The sequence below is a fragment of the Choristoneura fumiferana genome, chromosome 22 (genome assembly GCF_025370935.1).
Source record: "Choristoneura fumiferana chromosome 22, NRCan_CFum_1, whole genome shotgun sequence".
Classification (NCBI taxonomy): Eukaryota; Metazoa; Arthropoda; class Insecta; order Lepidoptera; family Tortricidae; genus Choristoneura; species Choristoneura fumiferana.
Genome location: NC_133493.1, coordinates 4,806,177 through 4,820,658, shown reverse-complemented (window position 1 = coordinate 4,820,658; position 14,482 = coordinate 4,806,177). Strand labels below are relative to the sequence as shown.

The window sequence follows — 14,482 nt, the reverse complement described above, 5'->3', positions numbered from 1 at the left end:
CTGCTTTCTAATCGGTTCACCCGTTGAAGAGCTACGGTGACACAGACAGACACACATAGCGAACAAACTTGTAACACCCTTCTTTTTGCGTCTCGGGTTAAAAATCTAAAACTTGTTTGCTTGTAAGTATGTCATTGTTCTGCTGGATGAGCGATATTATGCCAATGCTTACAACAAACGTATAAGTACGCTCTAATACTCGCTAATTAGCGAGTGTTTTTGTGTGATTTTTTTACAGCATTTCCTGTAGATATCAAATCAACACGCTGTGCCGTTCATTCCGAACACGTCCATAGAAAATGTGAGGCGAACTGACAACAGAATTTCATTTCAACACAATTGAACATCTGCCGCCATGAAGCACTTGTTACTGGAGCAGCTTTTAGCACTCGGGCGTCACTATACAATGTAGCTGAAGTGTACCTCAAGTCAAGTCAAAATATCTTTATTTAATTTAGGCTTAGGTAAACAAGCACTTATAAATGTCAAAAATCTCTGTTCAGAAGAATCCGGCTCTTAATATAAAAAGACAAAAAAATACCCTTTATGAGATAACTTTGTATGTAAACTGTTTATTGTACAAAATAACTAAACAAATAGAACCTGACAAACATAAAAACGTAACGAGTGGGTAAAGTTATAGAAGAGTAACATACAGTATGCAATTGACCTAACAAAGTTAGAGACTTGATATTCCATCCCAGCCTATATACGTCCCACTGCTGGGCACAGGCCTCCTCTGAGAATAAGAGGGCTTGGGCCATAGTTCCCACGCGGACCCAGTGCGGATTGGGAACTTCACACGCACCATTGAATTGCTTCGCAGGTTAGTGCAGGTTTCCTCACGATGTTTTCCTTCACCGCAAAGCTCGTGGTAAATTTCAAATGTAATTCCCGCACATGAATTTCGAAAAACTCAGAGATGCGAGCCGGGGTTTGAACCCACGACCCTCTGCTTGAGAGGCGAGACTTGTTATTAATCCCAGTATAATATTATATGCGAAAGTTTGCAAGTCTGTATGTTTATTTGTTTTTTACTTCATCACTTCTAAACCGCTGAACCGATTCAGATGAAGTTCGGTTTACAAATAGTTTGAGTCCCGGGAAAAGACATAGAATAGTTTTTATCCCGGAAAATTGCAAAGTTCCCGCGGGATAGTGAAAGCAAAATTTACGCGGACAGAGTCGCGGGTAACGGCTAGTAATATTATAAATGCGAAAGTTTGTAAGTCTGTTTCTTTGTTTGTTTATTTAATTGTTTTTTAGTTCATCACGTCTAAACCACTGAACCAATTTAGATGAAATTTGGTATAAGTACAGATAGTTTGAGTACCGGGGAAAGACATAGGATAGTTTTTATTCCGGGAAATTGCATAGTTTCCATGAGATAGCGATAAACGAATTCTGCGCGGACGGAATTTGGAGTCAGGTTTTCTGAAGATCATTCAAGTGAAAGAAAAGATTATAATTTTGACAAATCCCAGCAGCACCAGCATTTTGAGTTAATGATTATCTTTTTTTTTGCTCAATTGCAGGATATTGAACAAGTCCCTTATATTCGTTGTTTATTAGTACATTACAATCAATACATTCTAACAGCAGTTTATTTTTTAAAACTGTCCAGCGATTGACGTCTATCTCACCTGCAGGTAAATGCAGATAAAGCCGAGATGTAGCACACTACTTTAGCAACAGCCTTTACACTCAAGCAACGTTAATTTGAAATGAAGGGAACCCATTATTTTCGCCCTTTTTAGGGTTCCGGAGCCAAAATGGCAAAAACGGAACCCTTATAGTTTCGCCATGTCTGTCTGTCTGTCTGTCCGTCCGTCTGCGGCTTTGCTCAGGGACTATCAATGCTGTAATTTTTCACGAATATATATGTAAAATATGCCGACAAAATGGTACAATAAAAAACTAAAAAAAAAACCTTCCTCCCATAGACGTAGTGGGTCTGATTTTTTTTTCTCATCCAATCCTATAGTATGGGGTACCGTTGGATAGGTCTTTTAAAACCATTAGGGATTTGCTAAGACGATTTTTCGATTCATTGATTTTTTTGCGAAATATTCAACTGTAAAGTGCAAATTTTATTTAAAATCGAGCGTCCCCCTCTAAAATCTGAACCGGTGGGTGGAAAAATTTGAAAAAATTCAGGATGGTAGTAAGTAATCAAACTTTGAAGAAAAAATATAAGGGCTAAGTTTGCTTCAGAATTTTTAGTAGTTTTACTCTTATTAAGCTTAGAGTATAAATAAGCAGCCTAAGGTATTTAAATATACCTAAACGTGGAAGATTCCATATAAAATACGAAATCCTTAGAAAAATATTAGGTACCTACTTAATGTTTTAGTAATGGCTACGGAACTCTATTTTGGGCGTGTCCGACACGCTCTTGGCCGGTTTTTTGGATATAAATTGTGCAAGAGTTGGCTAAAAGTAGAGAAGAGAAAGTGGAAGAAAAAAGGGGAAGCTTTTGTCCGGCAGTGGGAAATAATACAAGCAGTGTTTCCACGTTGCTTGCTGCACGAAACAATGTTCGTTTTTTTTCGTTCACGCTCGGGCATGCTCGGGAAACTGCGTTCTTTTGTCATTTTGCTAGTGATTCGCAACATGACTGCTGTCAATGTTGAGTTGAGGATTAATGTACCTAAAACTCTAACGGTTAGAGCTTTACATAAATCCTCAACTAGAGTCCTCAGAGTAGAGACCTCAAGTTAGAGTCTAACCAGTACGTCAATTTGTACAATAGAGCACTTCCGAGCTTACCCACCACTTTCGAATGAATGAATGAAAATAATTTATTAGATTTATTTTAATCATCATTATCAGCTGGAAAACGTATACTGCTGAACAAAGGCCTCCCCTTCGTTTCGTTGATAATAATAGTAATTATTCTTATATATATAAAATTTTCTCGCCTCTCAAGCAGAGGGTCGTGGGTTCAAACCCCGGCTCGCACCTCAGAGTTTTTCGAAATTCATGTGCGGAATTATATTTGAAATTGCGCGCCGCGTGGGATCTATGGCCCAAGCCCTCTTGTTCTGAGAGGAGGCCTGTGCCCAGCAGTGGGACGTATATAGGCTGGGATGGATGGATGGATGAATAAATTTCTCGGGTCAAAAATGTTAGTGACAAACTCCTTCGAAACGGCTTGACCGATTTTTATGTTTTTTTTGTGTATATTCGATAGGTATGAGAATAGGATGTATTAAACTATTTTTCATACTTTCTACGCGGACGAAATCGCGGTAGCTAGTATTTATATTAATTTGTTTTTTGATAGAGACATTTCAAGTTAATTAATGTAACTATATTATTAAAATATATCTCAAAATCAGGCCAGAATTAATTCAAACACAATGCTAATCTGGGAGTTATTAAAGTATTTGAAACAATTCGCGATAAAGATATCTTTAATACTGAGTTCCAGGAACAAGTCAAATATTTAAAGACATGCAAATTTCGGCGCAATGCGATTACGAAATTGTTAATTTAATTACACGATTATTAAGATGTCTATTATTCCGGAGGGTTAAATTAATTTTGAAACACGCTTTGTAATTCTGCTTTATGACACATGCCAGTGTGAAGCGAAATTTTGAGTTCTACAAGGGGATTAAATGTTAGGTATTTTTTTTATATAATTTTATGTTAAAAAGAAACATTAATTATACAAGCTCCTTTGCTGATTGTACTTGCGTTTTTGTGTGCTGCACAATTGTTTGTTTAGTTGTCTCCTTTTCATATTATCACCAACATTATCCTTTTCTTTTTGTTAATAATTTAGTGATTTAATTAAATCAATTTAATGTTTGTACCCCGAATCAGATTGCCAGGTGACAGACTAAGCTTAGGGTGGAACCAACAGAAATCATATTTGTAATTTGTTTTTGCTTTTAATAAAAACATTTTTGTCATCCAAGTTTCGTAATATTCTTGCCAAATTTGGTGCCAGTTTGTTTAGCTGGCTGAAGTTTAATTTGCCACATTTGAAGGCAATCCATACCAATTCTTACATACAACGCAGGTGTAGGTTTTGCAGGTGGTAGGACCTTGTGCAAGGTCCGCCCGTATTGCTACCACCATCTTGCTCGCTAATCCTGCCGTAAAGTAGCAGTGCTTGCACTGTTGTGTTTCGGCGTGGAGAGTAAGACAGCCGGTGAAATTACTGGCACTTGAGGTATCCCATCTTAGGCCTCTAGGTTGGCAGCGCATCTGCAATACCCCTGGTGTTATACAAACTACCCCTGGTGTTGCAGATGTTTATGGGCGGTGGTAATTTCTTACCATCAGGAAACCCACTTGCTCGTGTTCCATTCAGTCGAATAAAAAAAACAGTTTTTTTGTCAGCCAAATTTCGTAATATTCTTGCCAAATTTGGAGCCAGTTTAGATAACTGAAGTTTAATTTGCAATATTTAAGGTAATCCACAGCAATTCTTCGATACAACGGCCTGTTAAAACGTCCACATGCGGGTTTAGATTCGCGGCCTACTCCGAAAATCGAAGTTCGTATCGTACCATCCCTCTCACCCTCGTTTTAAATAGTATAAGTGCCAGAGGGACGGAACGAAACGAACTTCGATTTTCGAATTTCGTAATGGCCCCGCAGATCTCTAGCTCTAGCTACGCTACTACCTTACTCATAATAAGAACCCGTTGGCATTCGGTATAAAATTCTAAAAATCACTCTATTATATATGGGCCGGTAGTGTATTCAAATTTAAAACACATAAAATAAAATGAAAAACAGAATCATAATTAAATATGACCTAAATATTAAAATAATACAGTTACAGAGTTGTTTTGTACATTATGTAATCGAAAGTGAAAAGTGCCGCTTCAAAATATATTTATAAAATCAGGGACCTCTTGGAATCATAATTACCTTGTAATTAGTAATCTTAGGTATATGATTGTATTTAATAAGCTTAAATATCACAATTACCTTGTAGCTTCTATAGAGTATAGTAACACACACTTAAAGATTAGTAAGATTGTAATGAAGATTATTGATTATGATTAAAGTAGGTAATTAACTTCATCCTGTCTAGGATAAACAAAACGAGTACTGATGAAGTTAATTCTTTGATAATGTCATTATTATGAACTAATGTTTACCCGCGGCTTCGCACACGTAAATCATTAGATCCAGCAGCTGAATTAAAAATTCGGGATTTTTAAAAATGCCCGTGGGAATTCCCGAAAATAATACGTGGTTTTCATTGCGTTAAATTAAAAACAATCATATCCAATTTCGTGACTCTAAGCCCAGCGGTTGTTAATTCGAGATTTTATCCCTATCCCGTGGGAATGTCGGAATAAAAGTTGCCTATGTTTTATTCCAGATGTCCAGCTATCTACATACCAAATTTCACCCAATCCGTTCAGCCGTTTCAGCGTGAAGGAGTCACAAACATACTCACTGACTCACAAACTTTCGCATTTATAATATTAGTAGGATAAGTTTTCTGTCAGGATGATTAGCAAAAACATCTTTATAGAAATAGTTTGTCCGTTTATCTAAAAGAAAGAAAGAAAATACATTTATTTAACGCCATAAAAACAAACATAGGAACAAACATAGAACAAATAAAGACATACATGACGCTAAACAGGTCCCCACTCAGAATCTTATCTGATTAATAATCATGTATTTGGGTTCTTCAAATAACCTATAAATTTATCTTTAGACATAATATTTCGATAAAGTCGATAAATCGCTCAAAAATTGCGCAGGTGTTTATCATTCTTAACGTAAAAAAGAAATTAACACATTTATATCTATCACAATGTATTTATATGAAATCAGTGCAATGCTAACATTCATTTAGTGTAGTCATATGTTTTTCACGTTGATTTTGCCACTAAAAGGATGTATAAATTCAGTGCCATAGTTTTCTTTATTTGTTTAACAAGTATAGAAAGTGCTCGAATTTTAGGTGTGTTTCCGATACCGTCTATCAGTCATCAGGTTGTGTTTAGATCACTAACTATAGAACTCGCTAAGAGAGGGCATGAAGTAGTAGTGATAACGACTGACACTGCGTTTGAAAATGAAAAAGCACCGGCAAATTACACAGAGATTGATGTTCACGATGTATCATATAAAATGTGGAAAGAAATGCTTGATTCTGTTAATGGCGCTTCATCATACGTGCTTCTGAAAACAGCGTTAATGATGATGGTAGATGTTGTAAAAGTACAAATTGAAACTCCTCAGATGAAGGAATTTATGGCGAAAGATCAGAAATTTGATTTGGTAATAGCGGAAGCCTGTGTGCCAACAACATTGGGATTTGCTCATAAATTCAAAGCCCCTGTGATACAAATGAGTTCGTTCTATGGTACTAGTGTAAACTATGATTCTATGGGTGCGCCAACACACATGTTCTTGTATCCTGAAATATATAGACAGAAATTACGAGATTTGACTGTGTTAGATAAAGTTCTTGAGGTTATTATAGAAGCAGTCTTGAAGTTTGCTTATTTTGACTATGTTAAAGAGGTGGATGTGACTTTGAAGAAGTACTTTGGAAAAGATACGCCTACTATGCATGAATTAGAAGGTAATATTGATATGCTATTTGTGAACAGTAATCCAGTCTGGGAGGGAAATAGACCGGTGCCTCCTGGAGTTGTATTCTTAGGAGGGCTTCATATGCAGCCTGTAAAAGAACTTCCAAAAGTAAGTAACTTGTTGATAAGTAAATCTAAGGATACGAGTATACATTTTTAATGGACATTTTCAGACACTTGTTTAAATTTATAAACAAAAATGTTGAATCTGATAAAAAGTTTATAACTATAAAATAACATATGTCTAGAAAAGTTTTTAAGATATAAACTGTGTGGCAAAAATTTTAAAACTTGATGACTTGGAATTTTTTGAGTTAAGCCCCATTTAGACTATTTGAGAATTTGAATGCAAGTTTCAAGTCACTACACATCGGTATTTGTTTAATCATCTGTATTCATTGTCCTTTAATAGTCTGTGATGTAATGCAACTTGCATGCAAGTTCTTGCTTGGTCTAAATGGGACTTTACTAAGTAACAATCTTTAATATATCTAGACGTACTTGCATACTTTGCATAGGTACTCACAAATTTATTTATTATTATTTATTTCATCGATCATTCCAATTTGTTTGTTTGTATATGCATGTGACTTCTTAAGTGTACAAAATAATGTAAATTGATTAATAAATGAATATTGTTATATATGAAATTTTATGTTTTTACCCTTTATTATTGTTATTATTTCTAATTTAACATTGTTATTCTATTTTTAACTGACATTTTATTGTACTTTGCTACTATTATAAATTACTAATTTTGTATACAATCCTTTCGTGTTTTTTATATTTACCTTACATGTATTTATAATGTATATTTCACAAGGAAATAAATGAATCTAATCTAATCTTAGTAAGTGATAAGATTTCTTTTTGCAAAAAAGTCGCTTGTTTTTCGCTGTTTATTTTTAGCTTAATAATATACAGCGTGTTTGACTTTTTGTTCATATTTTTGCAACGAAACCGTAACATAATTCAATATAAGATAACGCTGATAAATTGAGCAAAATAACAAATAGCTTCAATGCAGGGATTCCATAGACGTAACGCGCGTCTATCTTGATTTAAAAATATTATGCGGGCAGAGATTAATTTACTTTTTCATATTTTTGGGTTTTCATGCTGTAAAAAGAATGAAGATGATACAATGACGATCTAGTCATTTATTCATGATATTAACATATCGTCACTACTTTGAAAAAATATCGTCAACAAATTTGACCCTTAAAACAATGTTCATTAAGTTCACTCGGAAAGATCATCGATTTTGAGATACCAGCTTTTTTCAAAGTAGTGACGATATCTTACAAACAGGCTTTCACGCGAAAAATTAATTCAACGCGGACGAAGTCGCAGGCGGAAAGCTAGTAATGTGTGTGTAAGCGAATGATCATTTCCAAACCTAAAAGATCCTATTATCTTCTTTGTTTTAAAATGAACATTAACTGCATTTGAACTTCAGCAAGTGTTTCTAATTGATCCTAGCTGTTTACATCACAAGTGTTTAAAATGCAATAATATCATCTACGTATAAGGTTCCACCACCACAATCCAGCGACTACATTTGTATTCGTAAAATTTGCACTAAATAGCCCATTAACATTTTCCAGGACCTCAAATCCTACCTCGACGCATCCAAAGGAGTGATTTATGTCAGTTTTGGTACTAACTTCAGCCCATCCTCGCTCTCGCAAGACAAGATCAGTTTGCTTCTAAGCGTGTTTTCAAAATTACCCTACGACGTACTATGCAAATGGGATGCCGAGAATATACCTGGACGGCCCGGTAATGTGAGGATAGTTAAATGGGTCCCACAGAACGACTTGCTAAGTAAGAAGTGCTTTGAATTATTCACGCTCGCAGGCCTTTGGATTTAAGTTGTTAAGTGCTTGGGTTTTAAAGCTTAAATCAGTCATGTAAAGGTAAAATATAAACAAGCTTTTAATTAAAACTGCTGTAAAACACAGATATAAAACAGGTAGGTACTTACGTACTTCATTATAGTTGAAGGGCATATAAATACATGTTTTGAGCCAATCCGTGGCTCTTTTTTTCAAGATGAACACGAAACGGAAAACCAACCATGAACTCACGCATAATATATTTATTTCAATAATTAAAGTCAACAAAGTAACTTTTTTTTTGATGTTTAGTTTTAACTAGTAGTTATCATTCATTATCACGAAGGGAAGTTAACTAGTCCCTAGAAGGGAAGGTAGATAACTTTATTAGCCTTTGTTTGTTACTTAATAATAATAGAGCTATGTGTAGGTGAATGAAATTATATTGGGTTAATATTTTACTATCAATCACACAAGTCACTCTTTTCTTATTAAGTATAATAATGTTAAATGTAAATTAGTTTAAATTAATTTTATGATAATTCATTCCTAGTTCTCCATACATTTATTTCAAAAACATTTCTTTAGGCGAGCAAACTTATAATAATGTGCTTTTTGTAGTAAATGAAAATTACCTACTGTCTTTAAATTCACTTTCATAACCTCACTTCAGCCCTTATTTTCTTAATTTATGACATTAAATTCCTAACCATTTACATTTTCAAAATGATAATCGAATTCCAAAAAATGTTTGAAGATGTCGATCAGCCAGTAAGTAAAGCGCTGAACTTCAAATTATTAAGGCTGTTTACATTTCATTACTGCATATTTCATTCGCGAGAGACATAAATTTGAGACTCAGGCACAGTTTTCTAATATTAAAATTGAGATAGCTGATTAAAAGGGATTATAACCAACAAAAAGTTAGAAAACCCCGACTTTGTCACTTCAAAGTTCAATATCTCAAAAACGGCTGAACCGATTTTAATAAAGCATCTCAAAAACGGCTAAACCGATTTTTATGACACATGTCTAAGAACCATTGCTAGAAATCCTGATTTCAAATTAAAAAAAAACGCATTCAAATCGGCCCACCGGTTTAACAGCTAATGTGCCACAGACAGACACACATAGCAGTCAAAGTTGTTGTTTCAATTATTTTCAGGGCACCCGAAAATAAAGCTCTTCATCACTCAAGGAGGGATGCAGTCCACAGATGAAGCTATAGCAGCTGGTGTGCCATTGATAGGTATACCTATATTGGTAGACCAGTTCTTTAACACTGAGAAATACATTCAACACAAGATTGGAGAAAAATTGATCATGGATGAATTAACTGAGGAGGATTTCTATAACACGATAGTGAAAGTTCTTGGTAATGACAGGTATTAAAAACCTTATACCTACTTAATTTATGATTTCAATTCGGGTTTTGTTCCGCGTACTTCGGTTTTACAGAAACTCGATATTTCGGCACAGTTGGATGCGCCATGATCACGAGACAACTGGAGAATTGCGGGCACAGATATAGATTACACTAGATAACGCAAACACCTCAATCTGTATGAAAACCAACCGTGTCACTTTTTTATATCTACCTACTGTGACGTCTCAAGAGCGAATTAGCGATGTGTATTCCCCGACGTCCGTGCTAAATCGATTCAAATGCGCCGCTCGCCCGCGCCGTGAGGCTCGAGTCAGTCACTAGTCATGATTAGTCAGTTAGCAGTCAGTCTTTGTATGGGGCCAACCTCGACGTTTGGTCGGGGTTCGGACACGCGAAGTAGATGCATTTGCGTAATCTAGTGTAATCTATATCTTTGATTGCGGGTATGCTGGTATAACTGTCAGTCAGAAAAAACCAATCTACCCTCTTCCTAACAAGTTGCCCACTACTACTGCAACTCGAATTCGCTTTAAAGTCACCGCAAAATACACTCACAATATCACTCACTTTTTTCGTATTATCACGAACACGATCAGGTTTAATATATTTAGCACTGGTGACCTCGTACTTGACTACTTACAACCATCTTCTCGATTAAAGTTTAGGTATATCGTAATTTCGATAGCTTCCCTAACCAATCGTGGTATGTAATGGCGCTTTGACTATATAAACACTAGACAGAGCTTATGCGGCATGAAAACGTCCCAAAAAAATATAAGCCAACTGTTGGCTAATATGTAATTTCCCCCCCTTCAGTCTGCATTGTGACATCGTAGGCAACGTATGCGGAGCGCGCGGTTTAAAAGTGCCTCAAAATTTCGAAATGCGCCGTAAAAGTGTGCCGAAATTGTAAAGGGAAGATAAAAAAAACTCCAATAAAGTGACTTTCCATCGGTAAATACTCCAGAATCCATAACATTTCGTAAGAAAAGATTAAATTATTTTGGCTAGTATTGTTTGACATTTTTTATAGGTGATACCAGTTTTCAGTGCAAAATATAATGTGGGTGGGAGTTTAGATCATAAAACTGGAATTTAATAATGTAATCAATACTGAATTCGCAAAAATGTCAGGTGTTTCGTACAACGTTCATAAAATCAATATCAATTCAAGATTATGAAAGATATTTAGTTTGATAGACTGAACTACCACATGCAATTTGATTCATACTTTTTACGTGCCTTCAGAATACCTAAAGATCCTATAATAAAAAAGTCATGAGTGGACATAATTATAAAAAGTTCTTTGAAATGCTCAGAGTATAATAATATGACAGCTGTTCAGCATTTCAAAGAAAAAGATTTCGTGGGGGTAGTGAAAAGCGTCGAAAATTGAAAAAGGAATTTGACTGTCGTGGCGCTAGGTGCTACTTAATCAAATCGATTGTTTGGAATATAATCTCTAATACTAAAAATTCATTGTAATATAATGAGTTTAATATTTGTTGAATAAAACCTATTATTATACTGACTGAGCGGTAAAAAATGTGGCCCTCAAATGTATGCATAAATAGGTAATTTCATATGTAGAGGATAAACAGTTTTTCAGTTTTATTTATTTATATTTTATTTGATTACATGAACCATTACTTTTACCGGGGTCTATCGCGCTCTAATATTTTTCCTCCAAATTTTGGGGGATTTGACATTACGTGGTATCATTTTGCACGCACACAGTGACAACAGGATTGACGTAACGCGAGCGTAAGATGAAGCTGTCAAGTAGTTGTCACGCACACAAGCAAGAAAAAGTTGGGACGTTTTGAATCGCATTGTTTCCTACTGAGACTCTTTCTAGTTGTATATAATCAAAGTAATGGCGTTCAGGAGATAAGACTTGGTTTGTGGAACGCCATCCAGTGGTTAGTCCCAGATTCCAAAATATGTTGGGCAATTGCAAACTTACAGCTTCTTATAGCTACTTTATGAAAGAATATTATAAATGCGACAGTTTTTATATTTGTATATGTTTGGCGTACCAAATCGGTAAATACTTAGATCCGACGAATAGCAAAATAGACACTTGATTATTATTCCCAAGGTATTGGGATATTCAAGTTTAAAATCCCACTATTTTAACCGCTAAATATATATACATTTAATTTGCATGAATGGTGCAATTCAGCAATGTGCAGCGATGTAATAAAACAAAAATGTATTGTATTGTATGGTTTGTAAAACTCTTTATTGTACATAAAAACACATAAAAATAACAGAACACAGGATAATAAAATAAGATGTACAAAATCTTACGGGACTTTGGAAAAATCTTCAAATTTCAATTGAACTGCCAAAAATCTGCAGGGCAAAACTAATTCTAAATATAATTTCTAAGATAAATAGTAATAATTTATTGAATTCGGCGTAAATTTGCAGAGGTCCAATCAATGAACAAAAATAATTTCTTGCTCACCCGCGACCTTATGATAGCTAAGTTTATGCAAGATATGCGTGTTCATGCAGTTGCAGTTAGCTATCGTAAGGTCGTGGGGGAGCAAATAAATTATTTTAGTTCATAAATAGTAATTGTAAAGAGCAGCTCTTAGCAACGTCGGGGGCGCGTGAAATTCCCGCCAGGAATGTTTGTGAAAGTCTACAAAACATTAGAGAGTAAATGCAACATTCAAGAAAATCAGTCCACGTGCTCCAGTTTATGTAAAGTATTTTACCAACGTTTTTGATACCTGCTAGGCAAGGCTGGGTAAGGGGGAAGTAAGACAAGTTTAGTTTTCACTCCGAATAGTTAACCATATTGGTTTCCACCATCTTTGTCTCTGAATAAACGGCAATAAAATTGTTTTTCTAATAAAAAAACATTAAAAAAATCTTTTACGATCCCTTAACTTGCCGTTTCGATCAAATATTTTAAGTTTGACTCACTTTCAGTGGTCGGATTGACCTGATATAAAAATGTAAGTTAACTGGATGATAATGCAACAATATTAAAAATTAGGTAGTGAAGTTTTGATATTCCACTAAGAATCATTTCCGCAGGATGGACCTCTTCAATTCCATAGAATTGACTTGAAATTTGATGCCGATATATAAATTGGAATTATTACGTTCGACATTGTATTAAGTCTCACAAAATTTAAAATGAATAGTTTATAAGGTGTTTATAATAACTTAAATTCAACTTACTTAACAACTACATGTAAAACACTGTTTTTTCAAGTTTAAACGCTCTTTATGGTGATTTTCCACCGGCGAGGCGAGACGAGATGACGCGAGACGAGAATTGAAATTTGTATGCATTCTCGCCACGGGCTGCCGCGGGCGCTGCCATACAAATTTCAATTCTCGTCTCGTCTCGCCGGTGGAAAAACCACCTTTAAACTTTTAACTCTTGTTTCCCAGCTACCGCCAAAACGTGGTGCGGCTAAGGAATTTGATGGATGATCAGCCAAGCAAGCCTTTGGAGCGCGCGGTGTGGTGGACGGAACACGTACTGCGTCATGGTGGAGCCCAGCACCTGCGTGCGCCTGCCGCCAACATATCTTGGGCACAATACTTGGAACTTAAACTTATAGCAACATTTATACTCATTTTTATAGTCCTGATATCAATTTTTGTGGGAATTGTCCATTTGCTTCTGAGTTTACTTCGGAAATTATTTCGGGGCAAGCAAAAGAAAGACTGAAGGCATTGAACATGCGAAAAATCAAATGCTAAGAAATTTATGTTAAAATAAATCGAGGTGCAAGGAAAGGGTGGATACGTTTGTTTCATTCCTTGTGATTTACGGTGAGAAAGGTAAGGTCATTTGTAATAAAAAAATAAACTAAATTAGAGATAGTAATACGAAGGTAATTCCGTGTCTACTGGCGGTCACGCTTCAGGGTAAGCACAAATTAAGTGTCTATTAGGCTACATAAAGATTATATATACGACTTACTTAACAAAATAATCTTGAACACGTCATAGACAATGCGTCGCGTTGCTCCTAGGAAGAAGGGCTCCAAATTAGCCCGAAACATATCGAGCTAAACTCGATTTAAGACATGAGTTATCCGGTACAATATCATTTAATATGTTTCATTACTTTTAAAAAGAAACAAAACTTCATTCAAAGGTTAATTAATACAATAATTCATAGTAGTAGGTGGTAGATTAATAGCCTAAATTGAATATTTTGACTTTGACATAGACACGTCGAGCATTTGTGTAGTAGTGTATTTATGCGAATTTTTTACGGATTATTCATTTCTGTGCATTTGCATGGGAGGTCCATATCATACACGTCAGAGGACTGTGGTGGTGGTGATAGTTGGGTTTGTATGTGACCATTTTGTGTATATGGTTGGCAGAAAAAAGAAATACATTTGAATATTCACTTTTGTTCTTAACTATAAAATAAATACTTACCTTCTTAGGATTACAACTCTAGATAAAGTAACTCTTTACAGTACAAAACCTTTTTCGTTCTAATTTATTTTTAAAGCTATATACGTCAAATGACATTAATTTATGTCATAAAAATACAACTGTTTTTTTAAAAACTGGTCAAACACAACATACACTTTTGCTGCTGTCAGGAGTCATTGGCAGTAGTGGTTGCTAACCTAAAGCGACCGGTTGCCAAAAACAAAAAAGTTGAAGTTGAAGTTGAACTAGCT

General features: G+C 35.3%; 1 protein-coding gene across 1 annotated transcript; it reads left to right on the top strand.

Annotated features, from left to right (window-relative positions):
- Window positions 1-5,734: 5,734 nt before the first annotated feature.
- On the top strand, window positions 5,735-13,670 carry LOC141440362 (UDP-glucosyltransferase 2-like). The gene is made up of 4 exons (XM_074104869.1): window positions 5,735-6,690; window positions 8,189-8,408; window positions 9,585-9,804; window positions 13,224-13,670. The coding sequence occupies exons 1-4, from the start codon at window positions 5,878-5,880 to the stop codon at window positions 13,504-13,506; spliced, it is 1,536 nt and encodes a 511-aa protein (XP_073960970.1). The 5' UTR covers window positions 5,735-5,877; the 3' UTR covers window positions 13,507-13,670.
- Window positions 13,671-14,482: the final 812 nt, after the last annotated feature.